At 36.9% G+C, this 27,540-nt stretch overlaps 1 protein-coding gene across 8 annotated transcripts in view; it reads right to left on the bottom strand.

Moving 5' to 3' along the window:
* Nucleotides 1–27,540, bottom strand: part of LOC131061500 (sister chromatid cohesion protein PDS5 homolog A) — a 215,145-nt gene that overhangs the window by 60,824 nt on the left and 126,781 nt on the right. For all 8 annotated transcript variants that reach the window (XM_057995214.2, XM_057995215.2, XM_057995216.2 and 5 more), the window contains exon 18: nt 8,448–8,565. In XM_057995214.2, coding sequence (XP_057851197.2) covers nt 8,448–8,565 — 118 coding nt within the window. The remainder of the gene's footprint in view (nt 1–8,447; nt 8,566–27,540) is intronic.

The raw sequence follows: 27,540 nt of genomic DNA, 5'->3' as shown, positions 1-27,540 counted from the left end.
TCACAAATTTCAGCTTCCCTCTGAGTTGTACGATCCAAATGATGAAACTAGAGAGCTGAAAGTTGTACTGCTAGCAAGGAGGAGGTATAGCTGGCTCAAGAAAAGGTACAGCTGCCTTTTGGGGTCTCCAAATTCTCCTAAATCTGCTGATAAAGTACTAAATTTGCTGATATAACTCTCCACTGAAGCACAAACAGGAATCCTGTATGAATTCCCCGACATTATGAACTGGGTTGACATCCAATTCATTGATCCCCAAGAGTTTTTGTTCCATGGAGGGTTGTCTGCTATTGAAATCCATTTGCAAAGCTCAATTCCCTAGAAGTTGATTGTAAAATGATTCTAAAGATGCTAGGAATGGAGCCCCACACATTACTTTATTACTTCCCAACCCTAATCATACATTTTTGGGCTCTCATGTTTTAATTTAATGAAGTTTATTAAATATAATAAACTCCTTGCCCAATTGCCCAACTTGTGGGTCTTATATTTCATTGATTGGGCCCCACCTTTTAAAACACTTTATGCTTAGGAAAACGTGCCATGGGATCCTTTTTAATAACTTAATTCAACTTTGCACTTTATTTCATAAACTCACTTTAATTAATTATTTTTTTCTATTTTTAGAAAAAAAGACTATATTATAATAACATTATAATATAAAGTAATAACACTATCAAGCGCCCAAATGCCAAGTCTGGACCCCCATGTGCCATTGCTATCATCTCCTATTCACTAAATTCACCTGCATAGATGGCTAACAAGTGAACCTCTATATCTGAGTGATTGTTAACCCCATTTTCAAACAAGTAAAAATTTAAAATTTTCACATCAAACTCTTCAAAATAATAACTCTCATGGCCAAATATTGTCTCACTTGAAAGTTATGTGTTGTTCTCTATTTTCAAATCAACGAGTATATCAAGAAAATTCACAGTCTCCAAGGAAACTAACTATAATGGTTCAAAAGCATTAATAAAATGAATTCTATAACCTTCTCATATTGGTTGAAGACTAAGGGTTGATGACTTCACTTGCAAACTTTCTCTCACACTTTTGCTAATGTTGAATTACCACATTTTATTAGCAAAACATAAATGATTATATGTGTTCAAAACGTGAAAGCTTTTTAGTGAAAAGAGAGAAGAAACCGATGGTGAGAAAAATGCCAATGACAAAGGCCAATGGAGAAATGAAAATAATGTCTTGTTCACACTTTTGCAGCCATTCAGAACTCGCCAATTGATCTTCATTTCACCAATTGCATTGACAAAAGAAGTTGAATCATTGGCCAAAAGTTTTCTCAACGGTGCAAGAATTGGTTATTTTGTCCATCAACAATTTGGAAAAGTGACCTAAGTTACCGATTTGCCGATGAATATCTTAAAGCATTTCAAGTCAATACAAATCGGTGTTTTGCACAAGACTCATAACTTACCGAAACGGCAAATGCTATTTCCATTTTATATCTCCATCGGCCATTTTGCTAAGTTGGCCAAGTTAACAAAGAAGTCAATGCACTTGGGTTTTTCATCTCAAAGGATCTGAATGTTGGCAACTTAAGCCACTTTTGCAAATCACCGATAAGCTAAAGATCAATTCAAAGCTAAGTCACTCCATCATCCACATTTATCAGCAAATTAGCTTGTTCTGCCAAGTTGTGGCTTGTGGCCAAGTCACCGAAAGAGTTTGAATGATTATTTTCGGCCAGTTGTTCCACTTTTCATAAACACCGATAGATTAACACTAGTAAGTTGGCTAACCCCATCAAAATGCCGATTGAATCAAAGAAGGAAGTTAGTTATTATAACTCACTCAACAATTCGATACAAAATCAGGCACACAATGGATGCATTGAAAAGAGTTTCCGAAATACTCATGTGGACAGGCATACAAAATCTGAAACCATAGACACGTCACATGGACAGTTTGACAAAATGCAATTAACGGATGTCACCTCAAGGAAGGGAATAGAATGATTGCAGGTTGTACACTAAAAGGACATGCTAAAAAGACTTTAAACAAATGCAATCGGCAAGCATAAAGCCAAATTCACCCACACCTCTGCCAACTCTCATTGTTTGTCGAATATGGGAAGCTTTAGAACAGAAAACACCTCAAAGAAGTAATCTCACGGCTTGCAATGATTATAAGAGCAGCACCAATCGATTTGTTGAATAGGCTTCACAAACTTTCAAACAAATGCAATTCACAGTTGCAGGTTCGCGTAGACACTAATGCAAAATGTGGAATCATAAAGAACACACCCGGATACCTCGCAGAGATGTATCTCAAGGAATGAAATGAAAGATTACATCATGTGCACAAAATAGATTTTCTTTGTATCGGAAACAGAAATTTTCAAGGCTATGTGATTGATGAAGTAAAGCCAAATTACATATATTTTCCAGCATCTTTTCCGCCTACATCGAAGTGAGAGCTTTGGAAGATGGTATGAAAACTTATCAAAGTATAATGGAAAGCCGATTCTTGTCATACTATGTGGTTATTGTGGATGCATATTGAAGAAGCGTGAACTTTGTAATAAGTTGTTTTGAAGAGTGCCATTTTGTGGGCTGCGATGGTCACAAGATGTGTCTATACAAAGAATGCTCTCAAACTCTTTCAAGTAATAAAGTAATCCGAAAAATGTCCCGATCATATGTCTATACAGAGGACAACAGGTGGTGCGAGGTTCGAAAGGTAAAATTTTTGATAAAAGATAGAGGAATTAAACAGATATGTATTAAATACAGATTGAAGGGTTCACACAAAAATCTTCCTGAAATGTAGACACGATTTTGATATCATTGACACAACATTTTGAAATTGGAGCCGATCATTCGATGCATTGTAATAGAGTGGAAGTTCAAGTGGAGTAATGTTTATATGTTATAGTTGTTCCTGCACTCAAAAGCAATGTACATGTCGGCATGTTTGGCATAACTACGGCAGATGAAGAATGATGACTGAACCGGTAAAAGACTGTTTGTGATGACTTTGTGATGAAGAGATTGAGATTGCATGATTGGATGACTTTGATCAGTTATTTGTGTTGTCAATGATGGCAACTGATGTCTACTATGTTGTATTTTGTCATCTAAGTCTTTTTGGTCTACCGGAAATGCCTTACCGGTATTGAGGACAGTGAACTGAGAATTAGGACCTTAACCAGTAAACATGGAGATGTTTTGATTATTTCCGGCGATTAGTAATGATTGAAGTGTCGCGGTTTGGAGTATTGAGTTTTTATCATTATAATATGCATCTGACCGGAACCGCATCATGTTTTGGTTACTGGAAGGCATGTTTATGATTTTTGTGCTATTTTTGCTAGGGTTTAAGAAGGGTTTAACGACCGGTAAAGAATTCTCTTAACCGGTAATGAGTTTTGGTTTGACGGTGATCTACATCAAGTTCATATGTTGGTGGTAACGTGGCACAACCCGCGTGAAGTGTTTGAATTATGTTTTGGCGCGATCAAGATGGGATTTCTTGGGAATGTGCAAAGTGCATAGCAAAATGAGCTAAGGGTTTGACTTTGTATCAGATCGAGTTGTTGTGATGAGTTACGATCACTCAACAGTTGATATCGATTTGTAATTGATTGTAATGATCCATATGATGATCTATAATGAGTTGTAAAGATTTGTGATGATCTATGAGGTAAGTCTTAGGGTTTTGTAACCAACTAAGTTGTAGAGGTTATTTAAATTGATACAGTTGATGTTTGTTGTGTCGGTGGTTTTGAGAAGTGTGTGAAGCCGAACCCGGGTGTAAGAGATCTGCCAGAGTGTTGCAGATTTGAAGTATAATTAGATCTGATCAAGCAAACAGTTAAGTGCTATACCCAGATCATTCATTGTTGTTCTCTAACAATTGCAGCAGCTAAAATCCCTTAACCGAGTAGGTCCTAACAGGCCTTACATTGTAAATCCCTTAACCGAGTAGGTCCTAACAGGCCTTACATTGTAAATCCCTTAACCGGGTTGCTCAACATCTGAGTGTTCAATCCTCTTGCGAGGTTGATCCCAACAGGTCATAGCTCCTAACAGGGCTCATTATCCAAATCCCTTAACCGGGTGACTCCTAACAAGGTCTGCTCCTAACAGGGCATCATTGTAAGCTTTTAACCGAGCTTGGCTCCTAACAGGGCGCATTCCGAAAGAGTGCAAAATATTTGTGGGTACCAATTCCCACCGTGGTTATTCCCTATTTGGGATTCCACGTGAAAAACATGGTGTTCATATGGTGAATGTTCTTATGTGTTGTTATGTTTATTTTCAATTAATGCATAGTAAATGAACACTTGATGTGCAGACATGATAAATCACTTTAGCAGATGACTAGCAATGGTTACCAGTACTGGTAAAGAGTTTATTATTGCTTTATGGTTGATTTGATGAAGTTTTATAAGGTTGAGTTTTAAGTTTGAAATTGTTGTTAATACTGATTCACCCCCCCTCTCAGTATTAACCAAATCCTCTAAGATTAACAGTACATGGTGATGAAAAGGCCTTTAAGGATGAGCTTGTAATGATGACATGATACATATTGTATTAAAGACAAAGCATCTAATGAAGTCCATTCTCAAAGATACATGAACAAGCAACTCACAACTTAGAAGAAGATATGGAGGTGACCCTATTGACATCAAGTTCTTTCTTCAATGTAATGGATTTGACATTGTCTTTTGAAAAAGTGATTTATGTCACCAATTGTAATTAAAGTTAGCTTTTTGGCTTACTTTTGTAAAAGTTAGGTAAATCCTAACTTGTCTTCAAAAGGTAGTTATTCTAAGTGTTGATTTAGGTAGTTTTCCTAAGTTGGTTGTCCTAAGTAGTTATTCTAAGTGGTTATAAATTAGTTATTGAAGGAAGCCTATAAATACAAAGCTATTTCATTTGTAAAAGGGGACTTTTACAAAGGGGAAACTCTGCTGAAATTCTAGGAGAAACTTGTAACGACATTTTGATTTGCATTATGTATAGAAAGGATTTTGGACTTGTATATTTCCAAAAAAGGATAATGAAGAATACATCTTAGTTCGTGTGTTCTAAATGTATTCATGTGTTATCATTGCTGATTTCCCGTATGTCAAATTGGTAGTCTTTTTATTCATATGCAATTCGGACAATTGATGTGAAGATACACAACCAACCTTTGGTATCTTAGTTTGAATGTGTTGAAGTATCTTATCTCTGCGTATGTCAAGATTTGTCATTCTTCTTTATCATCATTTCATGGCTAAACATATTATGTTATAAACCCCCCTTGTAATTTGTTACAAATGTTGAAAAATCTCAGTTGATGTTCGTATGTCTATCGTTGGGGTTTCTATCTTTTATTTCTCTTTAGTTTTATGTTTTCTCCTTTATGTACTTTCAAGTTAAAAGTTCACAAAAATTCCAAAAACCCCATCATACGAGGGAGCTGCCCCTCTCAAATGCAAAGGAAGATTGCAGTTTGATTGCAATCTCTCCAACTGTTGGAACGATTGTCACTGCTCTTCGGGCGAAGAGGGTCAATTTTGAAGGAGAATTCACAGTGACAATCTGTTTACCAACAGTGATCTACTAGGAAAGAGGAGGACATTACAACTTGCTGTTCTATAGTTTAAATAATCTGATTTAAGGCATAATAATGTAGAATGGTGTCTGTTTAATTATTGGGAAATAGGCTCAACTCCCAAACCTTTGTCATGGATCTCGTGATTAACTTTATTTTTGTTTATAGTTTATACTTTATACTGTTGTTATACTACAGCATTGAATTCTATTATATAAATCAGAATGTAATCTTATTGCATATTATTCCCAACTCAAAATTACATGGAATATTGCTCTTATTTCTGACATCAGCATTGAAACACCTTGCTTAAAATACATTAATATTTTGCTCAGAACTCTTCTACACACAGGCCAGAGCTTGGTATGTTGCAGCAGGAATAAGTCTTGATATAATTGTATGCAGATCTGAAGGTACTTCTTCTCCACAAACTCCAGGAACAGCAATGAGAACCAGATGCAATGTAGCAGAAATTGCAAGCATAAGAATGAAGTTAGCAAGCAAGAAAGTTTATTGCTGCTCGTTGAGATTTCCCAACCGCACCCATCTGAGAGTTCTATGACACCATTCAATGCTTCACGTGACCAGCAGCAAAACACACGCCATCCCTTATTTCTCATGCGCCAAGAATAATACCATATTGACCTCAAACAAGCCTGTATGACCAGCTCCAGCGGCAGCAACAAATCACATCAAGTGTCAAAGTAGAGAAACTCACATTCTTCCTGAAGCGACTGTGGCTAGAGTATAGGGAGCATTAAAAATTTGACCAGGCTTACAACTCTTCACAATGACCACGATTTACTTGTAAAATGGTGTCTAGCTTCATATATATTCGCCCATACCTTTATCGTCTTCAGCTGTAAAAGTCGACGGCTCAAATGGGTCACCATTTGCAGTTTTGCACATTATCAAACACCCAGTTAAATGTAGCAATGTCTCACTCCTCACCGAAATGCACCAAACTGTTCACAATATTGCTGTTAAAACCCTGCATCTAGGGCATAATAACATTCACATCCAGCATTGTCTTCATTACATTTGCCAAACTCTCATATACATCAAGTCTCCATCATTAAAAAACCATCAAATGCTGAAATCTACAGGTGCCCAATTAATTGGAATGAACTCATGAAATTTGTCTTCAAATAAAGACTTCACAAGGTTCAATGACCTCAAACGAATAATCCAAAGCAAACCTGAAAACCTCTGATTGTGGTGCAAGATTATCATTTGAATTGTATTATAGTATATGTGAATTCACATTATTTAATGGCAGCAATAGTGTAATTATATTATATCACATCAGTTATATGATATATCTGCATATTTGTCAATGTGATTTAGTGTGCAGGTTGATTAATTGTATGGATTGTACTGTAAAAACTGTCTAAAGTGTAAATTACAATTATATTCACTTCATTGTGTGTTTGCATGTGTGAAAAAGACATTACACAAATAACTTAAAAATCCTCTACAAGTGTTGTGCAGCATGTGTGTTGGCCTTAGAAAGCCTAAAATAAGAAGAATCTGCTTTACTTGCTGAAGTTAAATTCTCTTACTGGTTTTCAGTATAAGTTACCCAACAATAATCAAAATCTTAATCAACAAATGCAAAGCCACTTGATTTCTGGGCCATATATTATAACTAGATTGAAATGGGAATGCAGTGTGCACAAATCAAGAGTGGATGAAGTTTGGATCCAGCAAAAATCCATTTACAAATACTAACAATGGATACCAATAGTATTTTTTCTATCCAATATCACTCGAATGAATTAGAGTTCACAAGACTGATTATACAGAATACAACATTGTAAAGGAATTCACTATGCAATGTACACTCTTCATGATCATAGTTATTCAAAGAAAAATCATACACTATACTTGTAACAAAGACCTTTAAAAAATTACTAAGCCATAATTTTGAAACAATGATGATGACATGAAACAAACAAATCATTACAGTTTTCAAAATTGCAATCATTGTAACCTAAGTCACAGGATACAGCAATTTTCATGGATGAGGTTCGAATTTAATCGAATTTCAAACTTCTATAAAAAAAATCGAATTTAATCGAATTTCCTCTATAAAGCACTGCTATCCGCCTCTAAACACAACTCAGCTGGTCATGGGTATTCTTTGTATATGCTTTGTATCTATTGGGTCATGGGTGTCTGCAACTGCTGGGTCGCCCTCAGATTTTCTCCAACAAGGGTCGCTATTCTGATAATTTATTAGAAGTATACATATATTTAAAAATAAACAAAATTATAGAAGGCGAATTTTATCCGAATTTTTTTTCAAATTTTTCCCTTGTCGAATTTCATGGCTGTCGAATTCAAATTCGAATTCGAACCTTGTGACTTAGATTGTAACCAGCTACCCTAAGTCTGGACTTCTCTGCAGTTACGTTGAGGATATGTTGACCAATTTTGATTACAGGTGTCAGGATAGCAAGTCGTACAAGTAATAGAAGATGTGTATATACATATATAACCATGATCGTGATAGCTTAAAAACTTCTTGATATATAGCCACGATCTTGATATCTAAAAACTTGTTATTCAATCCCGTAGTTTTTATGAATCACATTCTGATGTTCTTGAAAGCTGTTATCCTTATATAACCAGAAATATGTTCAGCTTATAACCTTCAATACTACTCAACCCTAGAATGAAAAGAAAGCAAGACTCTAAAAGATAATTCTAACGTACACAACAAATTTATTCAATAATTTCAAAATGTAACGTAGCTCACTTAGGAAACCAAACAAGCACAGTCGCTTAAGGAGATACTAACCAGAAATCGTAATCAACAACATTAAAAATACTCTTCTGTAAAATCTTAATATCATATAATATCTGAAATAACAAACCTGAGCTCTCAACACAGTCAAATGAAATATCTGAGGCCAAATATGGAAATCCCATCTCCGAGCAAGTCGCAAAACAGATTTTGCAGCAGTTAGCCTCAGGTAGGCTTTATCACTTTCACTGCATTGATCAGAGTTTCAATTATTAAATAAAAGTTATAAGAAAAGGTAATAGTTTACACTATTAAAGCTTTGTCATTCTTGTATAATCAAAACCTTTGTCCACCAATAATTTATATTGGTGTAGTGTTATAGCTCATAACACCCATATCAATTCCAACCATTTGCTGGCATCAATGATTTACATACTGACATCCAATCATAAGCTTAAAATTGACATCAATGAAAAAGATTAATAAAACACAAAGAAACAAAGGCAAAATAATTCATTTATATTGGACAAGTAATACCATACATCAATTAAAGAAATCCATGTCAAATCACTAAGCATGCATAAATGAAACATCAATAAAAATTAATCTAAGTTGAAATCTGTACATACAGGAATCAATCATAGAATTTACCAAGAGAACTGAAACAACATGAAATATTACTTAAATACTTATCCATTAACAATAGCAACAATCAAACAAACATTTCTGTTCCTCCCTTATATTTAAATATTTGTACATACAAGAATACAACAATGATTTTTTTTGTTAGAATATCATACCATACCATTGTCAAAAAAAATATTAACAATAATAATAAGCCTTCTTATTATTGCTAATAATAAATTCAGTTGTGAGTGGTTGGTCAGTTTCCTTTTTACTAACCAACATTTCTGTGTATATAATTGAATCCCTCATGAAGAACAATGCTGCTCATTACTTCCCTACTTCACTATGATAGCAAACCAGTGCAATGTGAGAACTAATGATCAACGTACCACCTGAAACATCAAAGCATTACAATAGGAGAAGACATGCCTAGTGTGGAAGGAGAAGTTGCTTAAACAAATTATTAGTAGCTGCCATAAACAAAGTCCTTGCCCTACTGCAAATCACAAGAAAAGAATTGCAATGGGATGACATGCATGAGAACATGAAACATCTATGTGGTCCTATTCACAACACCCTCATTATTAAAAAGGTAGGTATAGATTCAATCAAAATCTATAGGTGAAAACACTTTACAGAAACCCTCATTATTAAAAAGGTAGGGAGCAATTCAATCAAAATCTATAGGTGAAAACTCACAGAAACGCAAAATCATGCCAAGCAAAAGCAAAGTCATATCCATAGCAAACTAGAATGAATTATTTATCACAAGAGGAACATTTGGAACAAATATTGTGTCATTTGTAATCAAAACATATGAACAAACTTTTGATGGTAGCATTCTCCTAGATTATTAGATTGTCTTTAGTTATATGGTATTCCCTACGGTCATGTCCCAAGGAATTTTCTAACATACCCTCATCCAAGATTATCTTCACCCTCATCCAAGGATATCTTCAGGATGGACAAACGGAGACAAAATGTCCCCCTTGCATCCCCATTCTCTCTGAAAATTGGTGCTCAAGACAAAGATATCTAACCAATCTAGCAAACATTTCTCAAGACATTCCCCCTATGAAACAAAGTTTTGAGGATGGCGTTGTGACATTTACACACATCGCCTCATTGCAAATGGGACCCCCCAACTTTTTGCTTTGCTTTAGTGTTTTGCTTAGCAATAGTTTCTTAGCTGTTAACCTTTACTTCTAAGTGAAGGTTGATTTTGTCACTCCAAGATGAGTAGTTGAGGTTAGGTCACAAGAAGTTGTCAAGTTGCAAGGAAAGTTGCAAGGAAAGATGTTAAGTTACTAGGGTTTCTCATGGTTAATGTGTCTAGATGATATTAAGTAACCCAGCGATCATTGAAAGGTTAACGGGCAAGATTGTCTAGGTGCGCATGTCATTTGGCATCTTGTGCAAACCAGGCTAGATGTTGCGCCCTAGGAAGTGTTACCTCGAGCTTACAAAATTGTCTTCCAATGATGAAATACATCTAATTAATGAAGAATGAAAACAATGAACTCATGGAAGTTTGAAGAAGAGAATTTTGACTAAGACGTGATTTTGCCTAGGTCATGGTCTTCATAGAGGCCTGCTCACCATGAGCAATTTGTGCGAATGAACCTTCATTTTGCACCCTCCTTCAAAATTTGTGCAATTGAAGGTAGGATTTGCACCCATGCTAAAGAGGCAAGAACCATGAGACAACGTAGGGCAACGTTAGATAAGTGATCAAGATTGATGAAATGGGGTGCGAAAACAAAATTTGATTAAGTCAATTTTTTGCTCAAGTTGTGGTTTTGATACTAGCTGGCTCACCAAGAGCAAATTTGTGTGAATGAACCCCAAAGATGCGTCCAAGCAAAGTATGGTTTGAGCAAGAGCAATGTCAGCATAGGTGTTTAAATGAGTGATTTGTCTAAGTAAGAATTAAAAATGATCATCAAGTTGTGCAAACAAACCCTCAAATAATGCTCTCCTTTGGGTCTTTGTGCAAATGAACATCAATTTTGTGCCCTTCATTTGTGCGAATGACCCATGAAAAGGCGCATAAGCAAGATAAGTTGTGCAAACAACCCTAGAAAATGTGTGTCCCCTTGACAAGTTTGTACAAACATATGATGAATTTGCACCATCCATTTGTGCCAATGGAGCATGAAAGTTATATTCCAACTTTTTTGAAGCTAGTATGGGAAAATCATTTTTTCTTGGACAAGCTCTAATTCCCAATCGAAGAATTAGACATAAATAGCCTTTCACCCAACTATAGGAAATTGTATACCACTTATCACACGCAAGACACACAAACATATGTCACCCACCTGGAATCTTCTCCAACATTTTTGTATGTGCAATAGGCCTATAATTAGAAGCTTTGAAAAACAAATTAAACTTCAACATATTATTTAGTATTATATTTACTTATATTATTTAGTATGTATATTTAAATATAGTATTTAATAACATCTAAACATTACATCTGAGTTACCCATTTGTTGTTGGGAGACTCCAAGTCTCGATCTACTTCAAACTTGATATGTGGTCTAGGTATGCTCAGCTATGGGTACGAACAAGGTTCGACCCATGAATTGTGGATCCAACCAAGACAAACCAAGGCGAATTGCCTATTCACTTTCCATTCCACCAAATTTGAAGTTTTTTTAATTGTTTTTTATTTTTGTTGACTTCTTTTTTACTCAAAAAAGCTATGTTTGCCCCCCTAACCCTAAAATATGACACACAAAACATATGAAGGGCAAAAGCAAACTCATTTTTCATATTGTAAATGAAAAACAAAAATATTCTCCTCGATTGCTGAAATTATTTTCTTGCCTGCCACTACGTGAGTAGAGTTGACGATTGATCGTCAAACGTTCCAAGTTGGTTGTTGTGCTATTCCTATGCATTTGCAAGTGTTCTTTTGTTGTCAAAGAGATCGTAGGGGAAGATTTCCTCAAAAGAGGTAGGTTTTTTTGAGCTACATTGTTTTTTACAAATGACTTTTTTCTTTTGAAAGTTTTGGTCTATTTTAATTCTTTTGGGTGTCTATAAACGTACTTCTTTTAAATGAATTAACAATTAAGTCGTTCATATATATTTTTCTTTTCAATTTTTTTAAGTTTCAATTCTTCAATTATGTTGTCTATTTAACTTCTTGTCTTAGGTATTACAATGGAAATACTTTCTAGCTCTGTGAGTCGAACCCACTTCAAAACTAACCAAAACTCTCCCCTTTGGAAATATACTGAAATGGTACAATAGCTTATAGGTGGTGAAGGTTATATTTGGATTTGTGGTCAATATAAAATTAGATATTTGAGCTCATAAAGTTGAGTGAAAGGCCATTTGTGCAAGACCACTCAACTAGGCATCAAATTTTGTCTGGGTGACGATAATAAAGGCCTTCGAGATGCACAAGTCTTAGCATATATTGAAGAGCAAGAAAAAGAAAACCAACCATGAAATCATAAATAAAATCATCATTTGATAAAAAAGAATCTCGAAGGATGAAGCCCCCTCCACTACCTTCTCATTTCTAGCCTACAAAGAGCCATTCATTTTCGTCCATACCCAAAAAAAAACCTGTGATCTCTAAACATAAGAGATCAAAGGGACCATTGGAAATGGCATTTCAGAATGAGTCTAAAGAAGTTCTCGATCAAGACATAGCAAGACGTGTCTATGCAAATGGATTGACATTCAATGTTGCTTGCTCACCAGATTGGCAAAAAATGTTGAGATTAATTAACAAGGCTCCAAAACAATGCAAAGGCCTACGTTTTGAGGTGCACAACACCTTATTGGATAAAGAGGTGAAATTTGTAGAGGACTCCTTCAAGCCCATCAAGGATTTGTAAGTCAAAACAAAGGTGTCCACCATCTCTAATGAATGAAAAGATGTAAAAATCTGGCCATTGATCAAGGTCGTTGCAGTGTCCCCAAAGGGGGCAATGTTTATGAGAGAAATGGATTGTGAATGAGAGGTGAAAGATGGTGCATTTATTGCTAACATTCTTTGTCAAGCCATTGAGGAAATGGGCCCTTGAAATGTTGTGCAAGTTATAACAAACGATGCCAAAAATTGGAGGGCTGGTGGATTATTGGTTGAGCATTATTCACACATTTTTTGGACACCTTGTGTTGTCAACTCCCTCAACCTAATGCTACAAAAAATTCGCACCGAAATTGATCGGATCAAACAAGTGTATGCTAAGGCTAATGACATCGAAATGTTCATCACCAACCACCATATGTCCCAAGGAATACTTAGAACATTCTTGAAATTGGAGCTATTGAAGTTAAGTTAAATAATAAATAAGTTTCACTTTAGTTAACTTTTTAATTTTAATATACCAATCTATACGTAACATGGGTTGGTGGGAACTATAGGGCATCGCTATAATTCAGAGGCATGTAGGCTGGGATCACACCTTCTTGTTTCCATACACGGAACCACCTTTACCAAAATTGGAGCTACATTAAATATTAAATATATTTCACTTTAGTAAACTTTTTAATTTTAGATTATATTTTTATTTTATTTTATTTTAAATAGCTTGTTGAGATGCGCTCTAAAGGTTCTTGACACACTCTCTAGCATGGTCATCTAAACAAATTAGTCCATATGGGAACAATCTAGCACTACAAGAGCAGGAAATATTAACCAAATGCTCCTAAATGACATTTGGTGGTATCATGTTGACTATCTCCTCTGTTTCAATAAAACCATATTGACTACGATCCGTTATACCAACATGGATAGGCCTTGTTTGGGTGAGGTGATGGCAACGACTCAATGATTGAAAAGATGAAAGTCATCATAAATGTAAAAGAGCAATATGAAGAAAATTTCTTCAAAAAACTACACAAAATCATTGTAGAAAGATGAAACAAAATGATCACTTTGTTGCGTCGTCTTAGCTTTGCATTGAGTCCCAAATATTATAGTTCACAGTTCCTTTCTATGACATCAAGAGTTACCCCATATAGAGATCCTAAAGTCACTCAAGGGTCCAAGGTAGCACTTCGCAGACTCTTCATTGATCATGATATGTGGGATGCAATGAGAGTTGAGTTCGTGGGTTTCGCATGCTCAACAATTGTGGTCTTGATGTTGTTCAAAACAAGTATATGGTATAAAGTGCAATAGACTACACTCAAAAAAGGCATAAGCCCTGGTGTTTGTGCATTCAAACTTGCAACTCCTTACACACAAAGTAATTACAAAGGGGACTCGAGGAAGTGGGATATCAAGCCAAAGCATATTGACTTGGATGCTTCCACTACCCACTTTGTTGCACTTGATGTTGACAATGACTATGAGCCAACTAGTGAGCATGAGAGTGCTAGTGCTAGTGTCAGTGCTAATCGCACTATTTTTGGTTCTTCTAATTTACCACTACATACATCATCGAATATGGATGATGATGATGAAGTTTTTTTGATGACCCATATGAAATTTGATCAATGATGGTTGAGTGTTGACACTTGACATTATTACTTTTTAACTTTAATATATATCATGACATTCAAGTTTGACTAATATTTGAGTATTGATATGTTGGTGTATTTTAGTATGTTATTTGACTATTAATATGGTGGTATAATTTGAACTTAATAATTACTGCAAATATGTATATATTTCTGATTATTACATATTTTTTAATGGACAGACCCAAAGGGAACCCAAACCCCCAAAAAAAACAATTGACTAAACCCAGGTAGCAAAACCTTGGACCCAAACTCAAACAAATAACTTAGCCTGTTGTATTTAGCATTGATATTTAAATATATTAATTAATAAATTTCTTCTAATATAGTATTATATATTTTTTATAAATAACATATATTATATTCATACATAGTTATATTTTATTACTGTAATTTTATAATATCAATAAACTATAAATATTTATCTATATATAATTATATTTAATGAATAAGTAAAACTAAATATACTATTTACTATTTAACAATAATATTATATATAAGAATTACTAATGGTTAGTAAAATTAGATATAGTTTTTACTATTTAATAATTACTATATATATAAACATTACTGATATTAAAACCAATGAAACAAATTAGTTTTGGGTTTAAAATATATAATAGTTTAGGTTTGATAATATAAATTTAAAATTAGTAATATTAAATGTTATTATATTTAAACATTATCTATAAATTACTAGGGATTTTCTCTTTTACTTTTAAGTTCTTAAAATATACACTTTATTTTTCACAATGTTTGTGCAAGCAAAATAGACAGATATTTTAAAAACCCTACTTAGAATTGTTGTTGGCATCCTGAAATGGAGACGATCACATCCAAAACCTTCTCTAAATGCGTCTAAAATTATCCTATGTCACATGACCTTCAATGTGTTCGCAAAATGAAAACCCTCTCTAGTTGCATCTATGACTTTTTTTGCCTTTTTCATGTTTCAAAGAGTCTTAAAAGTCATGTTAAATGGTTGGAATTGGCCTAAAATCGCTCCGTCAAAGTAGGGTATGCATGAAAAAAAAAGAGTAATCATAGATTTAATTTGGCATGGAAAAATTCATTCCTATACAATTTAACAATGATTTTGTACCAAAATCCAATTCCAAGACATTTTGTACCTAGAATTGGCGGCTAAAACCAATAATTCGACTACTTAGTTGTAAAGTAATTGACAAACTGTCTTACTCAACAATTTGACTGAAGAAAGTCATAAAGATCATGTGGCTTCATTAACATAATTAGATTAATCTATAAGTTGCACATTTGGTCCAACATCTTGCATAAGATGTATACCCATTGTTTGCTCAACTTTTTTGTAGCCAAGTGGATAAAATTTCTATCTTGTGAATTTCCTAAATAGATCTCAACTCTTAATAGATAGCAAATATGAAGCAAAGAAGCGTCTAGCATGTTCTTATCATTTTACTAATACCTAGTCTTTATTATGTAATTTGACTACCATGATATTATGAACATCATTCTAACAAATTTCTTAGAAATATAAATGCAAACTATAAAGCCTTGAATCTAGTTTTTCAACATTAATTGTACCATAAAATATAGAAATAAGTTTCTCCCACATTTACGTTGGTCATGCTAGCATAGGAATAATTGTTCATATATTCAATGTTTCACATCAAAATGTAAAATAAAGTGAAATACAACTTCCCTTGGCCATTGAAACCAAACAAGCAAAAAACCTCAAAAGATCATGACTATACACAATTAATCGCAAATCGGCCAAGTTGCCAATTTCTACCCCAAAAAAATTGTAATTTTTTAGTCAACGGTTGTCAACGATTAAATAGCAATTAAATTGTGTTTACCTCACCCAAAAAATTGCATTTAATCACCAAAAAAAAGGCAAACCTTAAAGAAAAAAAAAAAAAAAGTTTGCAAAAATCTATAAAATGGTGCACTACATCCATTCAATATTGCGGTGAAGGGAGAGCAGTCACGAAGAAAGCAAGGAAGAGTAGTCGTGAAGGCAAGAAGAGTTGGTTCAATGATGTCCAACATGAAGGAAGAACACAAATGAAGGAATATTCGATTTCAGTTTCCAGTCGTCACGCCTCCAACAAAAAAGTCCAGTCACCATGAAAATCTAGGCTATTCACAAATCAAATCATTTTAAAACTTTATTTCTTAAATATTTTTCCTAGTATCAGTTTACAATAATCCAATATATACTAAAATATATATTTAAAATATAAATATTATTCATTAATTATATTTAAAAATTGGCAACCTGGCCGATTAGTTTTTACCCAAAAAACGAATAAAATTTTTAATATAGACCAATATTAGGAATATTTCTTTAATATATTTCTTAAATTCATTTCTTAAATATTTTCACTAGTATCTATCTGTTGACGTGGCTAAAGTTGTATCGCTGCAACTCTATCCGGCCAACATAGAATAGAATTTACTAGCTAAGTATCCTATCCTCTCATGAGATAAGAAAATCCCTAATGTTGTTTAGATTGATCACTGGGAATAACCTCAATGTTTCAACTGTCAGATCATGGCTGCATGATAACTCAACGGTCTGATGTGTTTTGCTGGATACACAAAGGGGACTTACGGTTAGGTAGAATCAGTTATGTTCGTACGGGTTCCCTAAGACTCCACAGTCTTGATTCCATCAGATTTTATCTTTGACATGATGTTGTTTAGGCTTCAATTTTGATAATTAAAAAAAGGAAAAAGGAAAGGGAAAGAGAGAAAATATCTAATAGATCTACCTAAGATAGCATATTCAGAAAAATAGACAGAAACCTTAAAAAAACCAGATTTATCAGCATGAGCTAATAAAGCACAATGTCGTAAAATCCGGTGCAATCTTCGAAGGGAGTTGGATTTTCATGTTATTAAACATAAATGCAAAATCAGACATCCATTCACTTGATGTTTAACAACCAAACAAAAACATATAAATTGGTTCAGACTAACCATGCAGGAGGAAATGGCAATCAGCCAATCCTTAATGGTATGAACACTAAGGTTTCTATCAAATATGATCCTCAAAATACTATTTCAACATAACAGGAAAATTAAAAGGTGAAGAAGAAGACCATGCACTCACAAGGAAACAAGACAGCTTTAATATCCATTAATTCTGCATAAATTTCGCCAAAGTTTCAACAACAATCTTAAACTTCTTACAAAATGAGGGAGAAACCATCCCTTATATAGATTTTCAAAAATGGATGAATGGCCAAGATTTAATCTTACTAGCGGCCCAGATTCATCCTATAAAGTATGGCTGCCCATACCTATTAATAAGGAACAAAATATCCCTTACCAACTACCAACTAACTAATAACTACCAACTACCCAACATAAAGTTGCTCCCCAAAAGTGCACTTGCACGGAGCTCAAAATCTGCAATGACTTTGGGTAGTTGAAAAGAAGCTTTGACTTGGAAAAATGCATTTGGAATTTAAAAGAAACAAATATTTTTCAGGAAAGCACTTTTATTTTCCCGAGGTAGATGCTTTCACCAAAAACTCAACTTCCCCCTGCAAGTAGTCCTTCCAAATGTCTCGACCTGTTGCACGTTCTACCCGAACATAATCCTAGAATCTTATGCACAATTGGAACAATTCCTTGCTGGGAGGCATAGAAGGATTACGTATTTTGTACTGCATACCCTCTCGGTGGCGGTCCACATTCTTCAGCTCTTCATTCCAAACTAACCGACGAGCCTCAAAACTCAATATGTCTGCATGCAACCCACTGGCAAATTCCAGGTCCTCTATGGAGTACGTGGTTTTATCAATTCTCAACTTATCCTCACATCGTTATCTTTCATGCCACTATTCCAACCAGAAACCAACGAGCTGTGGATCTTTTCAACAATACTCTCAATGCCAGCCAGAGCATCCTCGCACTCCTCCTTCACTTTGGTGATGGTGTCCCTCATGTCATTCTTCATGCTAACAATCCAGAACCACTCCTTGAAAGTGTTGATGTCATGGGGATCTAAGATAGTATGCAGCATGGGAATCTGAGTGTGGATCCAAAATAGTGCCCTCATGATGGGCAAAACCATGCCTACCGTCTCCTGGGCATTGAAACTTTCTTTCTTTACCTCAAACACTTCGACGCGAATGGACTCTCGGTTGCCGGCCATTTCTCGTACATCCATGATGATCTTCTCTCCTTTTCTCTTAATGTCTCGGATCACTCTCTGACGGCTTTAGCGATGTCACGCACTCCCTCAAATTCAGTTGTAGTCTTTTGTGCCAACGCCAATGGAGGAATATGGCACTCAACAGTATGTTGCAGCAGTCTTAACAAGTGATCTATGTATCCTTTGGCTTGCTCAGCATGAGCTCAATACATATCTCTTTCAACGGTTATTTCATCTAGCTGCCTGGGCATATTCTACACAGAATCCTTGAATTATTCTTTGTCCCTATCGGGATGGATGTGATGCTATAATCAACTAATGTGACCTGGTCTGCTGGTTTGTTCATACGTGGGGCAGCAATATGAATCGTCTAATTCCTTTGCTCATTCTTGGTAATCCTGGAGTAAGTTCTTGGCTTTTTCTTTCCTTTAGCATTTATTTCTCCTATCCGAGGGAAGATGTCCTCGAAGTTAATTGGTGACTTGACAACCGCTTTTCGTTGTCCTGAGCTATCAACTAGTCGTGAGGGATAGTCTGTCCTGATGTGACTACCAAATCCCCACTCTGTTCTTTGGATGCCTCGGCTGATTCACTAGCTATCCGTAACTGATCGGACATGGAAGGAGTATTGGGTGCAATATCTGGTCCTTTACTCACCGTTGAGTTTTCTCCCACTTCACTGAGCAACTGATGTGTAACTTCTAGTAGTGGTTGCTCCTCAGTTCTACTGGGTTCTTGGGTTCTATCTTCTTCTTTCTCTCCCTCAACTGTGGTGTCATCCTTGTTGCCACCTTCCTCTTGATGCAACTCATGTATGCTCTCTTGCGTGGGCTCTTGTTTGTTAATCCCTTGATCTGGTGCAATCTCTCCATCTTGGACCTGATTTTCAAGTCCCTCCAAGCCAATAATCTGTGTCTCTATTTCATGCTCACTTTGCGTTTGTGGATCATTCGCCTCTGATACAATTGGATCATTTTGTAAAGGTGGAGTTGGTAGATGATCAAGCTCGACTGCATCATCCTCCGAACTGAGCTCCTTGGATGAGGTAGTAATTTTTGGCCTCCTAATCAATATCTTTTCCCTTCTTGTCCTTTTTGATGTTCGGACTCGCCTACTGGCCCTTGCCTTCTTTCTTTTCTTTTCAGGTTTTTCAACCTCCTCCCTTGGTGTGCTTGATGTTCCCTCGTCTTTTGAAGACTGGGAATCTAGACACCCATCATATTATATGTAAATTGGGTTCCATCATGGGTTAGCCTCTCTATTTGCTGGGCTAGCCAATTGTCTGTATATCTTCTTGGACCCTCCATGACAGCCTCAAAGTCCGTGATTGGGTCCTGAGCCCAATCAATGGCTGGTGGGAGGTCTTTGACTACCTCATACTCCTAAACCTGCAAGCAGTTCCCATAGTCTATTACCTGATCTGGGACCTGGCGGTACTCAGAAAGTCGCATTTGTTGAACACTTAATCTTGAGTATTCCTGTCGGCGAACCTCAAAGTCATACAAACAATTTCTCCAGTAGTCCTCTATGGACGCCTTGGCCCTATAATGCCTACCATAGACCTTCTTTCCCAATCCAGCAGAATCAAAGTACTTCCTGCGGAAGTGCTCCTACAAACAATATGATGCCAGCTCGTCGAATGATTCCTCGGCTTGCACAAAATTCTTGAAGTGCACATCAAGGTTGCCTATGATCATAGGGAATGTGAATCCCGACTGCTTTTTGTCCCTAAGTATGTTGCCTGCTGGGTGTGCCTGTCTTGCAACCTTGATGAGGACCAATCTGTCTTATGGGTAACGAGGAAGCCGATACGTTGTTCCCTCAAAGCCTGATATTCTGATGTAGGAGAATCTAGGGAACTGAATGAACCATGCATCGTACTTCTGAATCAGTGTGGTAGCCTGCTTTGATAGTCTTATGTACAACCCCCCTTACATTAACCTGACCATGCGCATTGTAAAAGTGTCATTTACACGCTCATACTGACCAATTGCATATGCAATGTTGTTCTTCTCTCTCTAAGCTATGTTATAGTAATGCAGCTGAGGGTAGCAGTCATATACTTTCACCTCATATGGCTTGTTCCCAATCTCACCCCTTTTGATCAATCCTGGTAGCAACTGGTGCCGCGCAAACATATAGACTAAGTAGGAGGTCATGCTGAAGTACTTTTTCTCCTCGAGCTCAACCAGCTGTGTATGAATGTTGTCGCTGATGATTTGAGCCCAATCAAACTTAGCCTTCCCACTGAAGACTTGCTCGCTAAAATAGAACATCCATTCCTCAAATAGGTTGGAGTGGGGAAGTCCCATGGCCCGACTTAGCAAGGTAACCATGTCCCCATATTTGTTGTTGAACTCGCTTCGGCGGGTCTTTTTGCCAATCCTAGTACTTGGGGCTTTTCTTTCTTTAAACCATTTTTCATTTATCAGTGTTTTGCACTGACTAGGATTCATGTCATAAGAGATTTGGGTTTCATCAATGGTTACTGCAGTGGCACGATCAGGAAGCAGGATATCAAATGTTTCTCCAAAGCCTTAGGTGTGAAGTCAACCATCATCGTCTGTCTTACCACCACTAATTTGGTTTTCGGCTGGTAATGCTTGACGACTTCAACCACAAGCTCATAATTTTGCACGGTCGGTGGGAAACTAGCAGCCTAAGCAATACCACTCTCCAACATCCATCTGGGTTTGCCATATGCATTGGGAGAGTACACCCTGTTTATGAAATCTTGAATGTCTATGTGTCCGAGGTCTGTATCCCCTACATTGTCCCAAATACTTTGGACTTTTGACTCTTTGATTACTCCTCCCTGATACTGATATTTCATTTTCTCGAGCTTGCAAGGGATGTCAACTCTGGAGGTTTACAATGTTCCTAGCGCGTTGAGTGCCCTTGAAGACTCTGTCACCGATTTAGGCATTTATTCCTGCACACCAAGACACGGATTACGAGACAAGCCTTAATGCGAAAATATGGGTTAGTAGTGCCCACAGACGACATTAGTATAAAAAATGGTTAAACAGCCAAACAATTTTGAAATTTGAAAGCGTTAAAACAAGCCACTTAAACAATTTTATTCCGTGTGTTTTAAGCATAATTTGGATACTTAAGATTAGTTGGTTTTCTTGGTTTGAGCAAATTTTCAAAATGTTGCTCTCTATGCTGCTGAAAGGTTGAAAGTTGCAACAGTTAACCGGTTAGCACGAATAAGCGCTTTAAATTTTAAATTTCGCTTGTGCCGATCGTGAAGATGATATTACGCATTCCGCAATTTTGGACCAGAATTCCTAAATTTGTCTGTCTGAATTTTCAGATGGAAGGGTCGATTTTGGCAAACTGTAGTTAAATGTTGTTGTGAGTGGTGATAATGTTTTCTCAAATTATACTCTTCACAGTCTCTCACATTTACATTTATATTTCATCCCTAGGTTAACTAGCATGATGTTTTGGAATATTTTAACCATTCGGAGGGTGAGATTTACAACATACCTGGCAATGGATTGAAGAATTTTGCTGATCGTCTGACTTTACCAAAAAGACTTCTCTTGTGCGGTTTTGGCAATCTGACCACCAGACTAAGCGATTTTGGTCTCTTTTTCTTTTGTCTAAACACCCCTATATGAATCCGGGTTACAAAGCTGCCATGCACAATTTGGATGAGCCTCGCGTAACAGTGTAAGCCACTATCCCCCTATCTCCAAACTTCGGGCTGCGGGATTTAGACCTATTTCTTCATTTTCGGTTGTCCAAACCGATTGTGCGACTTTGTATTTCAAACAGTATAGCCCTTGATTCGCAAGAATAAATTTGGAAGTGATATCGCCTTTTGTTTGAAACTCGGGCAAATTAGAGATATAGAGCCTTTACTGATTTTCGAGCTTGTAAGTCATCTTGCTAGTTTATTCACTTTCGGCCCAAAGCAAGGTTTGTGAGTTATAGCTTAAAGAAAATTTCGGCCTCTAAGCCGATTTTGTGCAAATAGGGTCTCTTCTACTCTTTTCGGCTAAAAAGAAACTTTTGTGAGTTTTATTCACTTTCGGCCTTGGAGCGCTTTTTGCACGATTTGATGACTTTGTAAATCGGCCTCTACGGTCAAAATGCGAGATTAACACCCTTTAGCTTTTTGGCATTTATCTCGATTTTGAGAGCTTTGGCGTCTTTCGGCCTATAAGGCGTTTTTGAGAGTTTTTGTAAGTCTTTGTCATTTTCGGTTTTTTAAGCTCTTTCAAATTATTTGTTGACTTTCGGCCTACGAGGCCCTTTTGCAAGCTTCATCTCTTAATTCAGCCTAGGAGGCCGATTTTTTCAACTTTATGTGTTATTTCAGCCTTGAAAGGTATTTTGTAACCCACATTTTGGCCCTTTTAGGCTGAATTTAGCTTTAGAGGCAGAATTTTGAGAGATTGGTTTTAAATAACTTGCTCATAGGTCATGTCACCTTTCCAGTATTTGTGATTTTTACTTTAAGGCTCTTTATTCATCTCCCCTCTGTGAACAAAATCGCGGTCATCTTTTCCAGGACTCAAGACGCATCATCCTCTCAACGCTCAAACTCCTAACTGCTGCATCTTTTCCTCGAATCTACCAAAATTTCCCTACTCGGGACCTCAAGGAGGACGCGACCAAAAAAACGAAAAAAGGGGGGCCCCTGTCAACGACAGGGGGTGTGTGCAAGGCACAACAAATGGCGACTCTGCTGGAGAAATGTTTCCAATCATTCCAGGGGCGTTAGTCTGAATCAAACCCAAAACCTCTGGTTAGCCACCACAGCTCAGATGAAAAGATTGAGAAAAATTCTTTCAAGACTAAATAATGTTACAAGTCAAATTAAATATTGCGTAATCGGATTAGCCAATGTGTGTAATGAGGTTCATTCCAGCTTAGAAAGAGTTGAAGCACCAATGATTCACTATGTCAAGTTACCTTGCAGACTCATACTTCAAAAGCAACTTGGATAGAGCCCCGCTGCCAGCAAGCGTTCATAGCCCCAATGGAGTTATCGCTTGTAAGCTCACAGAGATTGCTCTATTTCCAGTAGATTTTCTTTTCGATACCGGCAGAGGTGTCTGCACTCCCTTTGCCAAATTTCTTTCGATATTTCATTGCTTTTTATATTTCTTTTTATTTTCTCTTGTTTTCACCTTTTCACATTGGCTAGTAAGCAATGAAGCCTACATGGGATTGATCATAACAGTGGTCGCTGAAGCAGAGCTTCAGATTTTGACATTGACACAATGTCCTTTTGACGAGCAACTAATTCTATGCAATTATTAAGTGTATTTTGACGCGAGACAAGATTTTGAAGTGAAAGGTCATCTAGATCGATCCAACCTCTCTATGGGGCGCTCCGGTGATCAAGAGTCTTACCAAAGCTAAGATCAAAGAAGTGGTAGGTCACGAAACTCTGACTTTGTATACCAATGTCGTACAACAAACGCAAACTCCCTCTGCCAAATGACATAAGATCGACCCCCTAAAAAGCGAACCTAAACTAAAACAGAAAGCAAGTTAAACTAAAGCGGGAAAACGGAAAGACTACTCTAATATTCACAGGAAAGGCTTCAAAAGAAACCTAAGGCTAGAAGTAATGCTTAAGGAATTGACCGTTTACGGGCAAGGGATCATCCTCACCTGTTAGGGTCTTCAGTCAGAATGCATTTTCTCCCAAGATTTCAAAAATCTGGAAAGGACCGAGCCACAGATTATCGAATTTCTCGTGCTCTCCTTTCCGCTCATGTGCCTTATCCCAGCAAAGGACAAGGTCCGAAATTGAAAGGCTTTCACCTTTTCTCTCTTGTCAAACCAACATTTGACCACCTCCTGATGCTTGGCAAAGTTGTCAATGGCGTTGTCTCTTTTCTCTTCTAAATATAACAGTTGAGACAACCTAGCTTCTACATTGTTATTGATCCCTAGATACTCTTGCATGAACTGCAAGGTTGGAATTCTCAGTTGTAAGGGAAAAATGGGGTCACGTTCATATACCAAGTGATATGGTGATGTTCCAATGGCTGACTTAAGTCTCGTGCGGTCTGCCCAAAGGGCCAACCTGAGTTGGGTGTGCCAAGCTTTTGGATTTTTATCCAGCAGTGTTTTGACCACTTGTAGCAGGTTCTTATTGGTGGACTCAGCTAGACCATTTCCTTGGGGATGGTACTTAGATGAAAATTTTAACGTTATCTCGTAATCAAAAGCCCAATTAGAAAATTTTAATGATGCAAATGCAAACCCATTATCACAAACTAAAGCATGCGGACAGCCAAAGCGTGTAATAATATTTTCTTCTAGAAATTTAATAACAGCATCAGCATTGCATTGTTTTAAAGATTGAGCCTCGGACCACCTCGTACAGTAATCGGAAGCAGTTAGAATATACCTGTGTTGCACGGAGGAAGGTGGATTGATCATACCAATAAAGTCGAGTGCCCATTGAGCAAACGGTTTCACCTCCACGATTGGCTGCAGCGGCATTGCTGGGGTTTGTTCCTTGGTTCAACTACTTGGAAAACGTGATAGGTCTTCACGTGTTCATGGGTGTCTTTGAATAGGGTAGGCCAATAATAGCCTGCCCTTAATATCTGGTGGGTTGTTGCCAAGCCTGATTCATGCCCCGTTCCATACTTAGCATGGAACTGCTCCATGATATGCTTTGCTTCTTCTCAATTTACGCACCTTAGGTAAATCCCCTCATGGTTCTTCCGGTATAAGACAACTCCTTGCAACATAAAGAGGCTACTTTTCATCCTTAGAGCTATTTTCTGCACTAGATTGAGGTGTGATGGGCATCTCTGATTGAGCAAATAGAACGTGATGTCATCATACCATTCATCGGGCTAGACTTGTTCGAGTAGGTATTGTTGATGAACAATTTCCGAGCATTCTAATGCGAGGGTCTATGTCAAAGCTTGACCTCTAACTAGCTTTATGGGCTCGGTGGATGATGGTCACCCATTTACCTCTCCTTTCTCCCAGCTCATTCTGCATCAGCAACATTTTCACAACAACATCTGGCACTACGGCATGTATCTTACTCCTTAATATGTAGTGTCGGAATTTCTTGATGGCCTTGACCAACACGTAGGCCTGCTTTTCTATATCGGGGTACCTCAACTCTACATCCTTCAATGGGGTACTCATGAATGCTATTGGATGCTCGCCTTCTTCCTTTCGCTAAGTTAAAATTGATGCACAAATATGCTCAGAAGCAAAAGAATAGATGTAGAATGGTTGTAGATAATTTGGGCTTAACAAAACTTGGGCCTGGACAATAGCTTGTTTGATCTCTTCAAAAGCTCTTTTGGTCACCGGGGTCCATTCTATCTTGGCATCCTTCTTGAGCATGTCATTGAGGGGGCAGACTATCTCTGCAAATCCAGTTATAAATTCTTCCCGAAATATGATTTCAGCTCTTTCTTGCTTGCAGGAATGTTGATCTGTAATATGGCTTTGATTCTATCGGGGTCAATTGAGATCCCTCTATCTGAAATTACATTTCCGAGTAGCTCTCCTTCAGTCACTCCGAACATGCATTTTTTGGGGTTCAGAGATACCTCGAATTGTCGGCATCGCTGAAAAACTTTCCTCAGATCATCCACATGATCTTCTCTCTTTTTAGAAAACATTGTTAAATCATCCATGTAGATGATTATGCACTTGCCTAACAAGTCCTTGAAAGCAATGTCCATGGCACATTGAAATGTTGCACCTGCGTTGATCAGACCGAAAGGCATCCGTCTGTAAGCAAACACTCCCCACTTGGTGGTGAATGTTGTCTTCAGTCGGTCTTCGTACTCAACCATTACCTGGTTGTATCCGAAATACCCATCTTGACATCATTTGGGACCCACTGACCATCTGCAATACCTCATCCAACGAGGGTAGTGGGTAGTTATCTTTTTCCGATGCCCTATTCAAATTGCGGAAGTCTACGCACAATCGGATTTTACGGTTCTTTTTCCTTACAGGGAGAAGGTTGGCCACCCAGGTAGAATGTCTTACTGGAAAGATAATGCGGGCAGGCAATAGCTTCTTCACTTCTTGATAAATCAGAGGATCCAAGAGAGCATTTACTGGTCGCTGCCTCTGCCTAAATGGTTTTGAATCGGGCCTGAGTGGGATAGTGTGCGTTATTATTGAGGTATCATAAGTTTTCAAGTCCTCATACCCCCAAGCAATGATATCTGGAAATTCTCTCATGTTTCTGAGAATTCCATCCCTTTCTTGGGTTGTACATACTTTCCCAATCAGCACATTCTTTTGATTATCTATCGTGCCAATGTTGATCTTGTCACATATGCCTCCTTCGGAATCACCTTCCTTGCGAGACTTGAGCTGATCCCAGTCAAAGATCCTTTCAAGTTGTACCATCCCTCTAGGAATAGTGTTCGTTTTGAGATTTAGGACACCTTCAATGTCGATTTCAGCCTCTTGAGGTTCTTTCATCAATAATTTGTGTTGTGAACACATCTGAACTTGTGATGAAGTCTATAATATGTCTATCATCATCGAACATTTAAAAATTGGTGACATTATCAGGAACGGATGGGACTGATGTCAACTCAACCGTGAACTTTTTTAAACTCTGCATTGACAATGGTTCTAATGAGCTTGCAGCTTGTGCCAATGAATCAGCAACCTGGTTTTGTAATCGAAAAATAGTCTTGATGTTGAAGGCATCAAAACTTTCTATTATGTCCCAGACACGATTGCGATAACAATTTAGCCTTTTGTCATGGCATGTGTACTGTCTTCTAATCTGTCTTGAACTTTTTATAAAGAAGTTTTAAAATTTAAAATATGGAGGATTTAGTAATAAACTTTATAACTACATTCTACGTATTTTAAAGAAAGTTTTTAACATTTTATTTTAAAATTAAAAATGCGTAGAATGTAGTTACTAGTAATATTTAAGTTTTTAGTTTTTAATAGTTTTTATATTTTACTTACTGTATTT

The sequence above is a fragment of the Cryptomeria japonica genome, chromosome 8 (genome assembly GCF_030272615.1).
Source record: "Cryptomeria japonica chromosome 8, Sugi_1.0, whole genome shotgun sequence".
Classification (NCBI taxonomy): Eukaryota; Viridiplantae; Streptophyta; class Pinopsida; order Cupressales; family Cupressaceae; genus Cryptomeria; species Cryptomeria japonica.
Note: the sequence above shows the minus strand (reverse complement) of the source record. Positions and strands in the feature narration are given on the sequence as shown.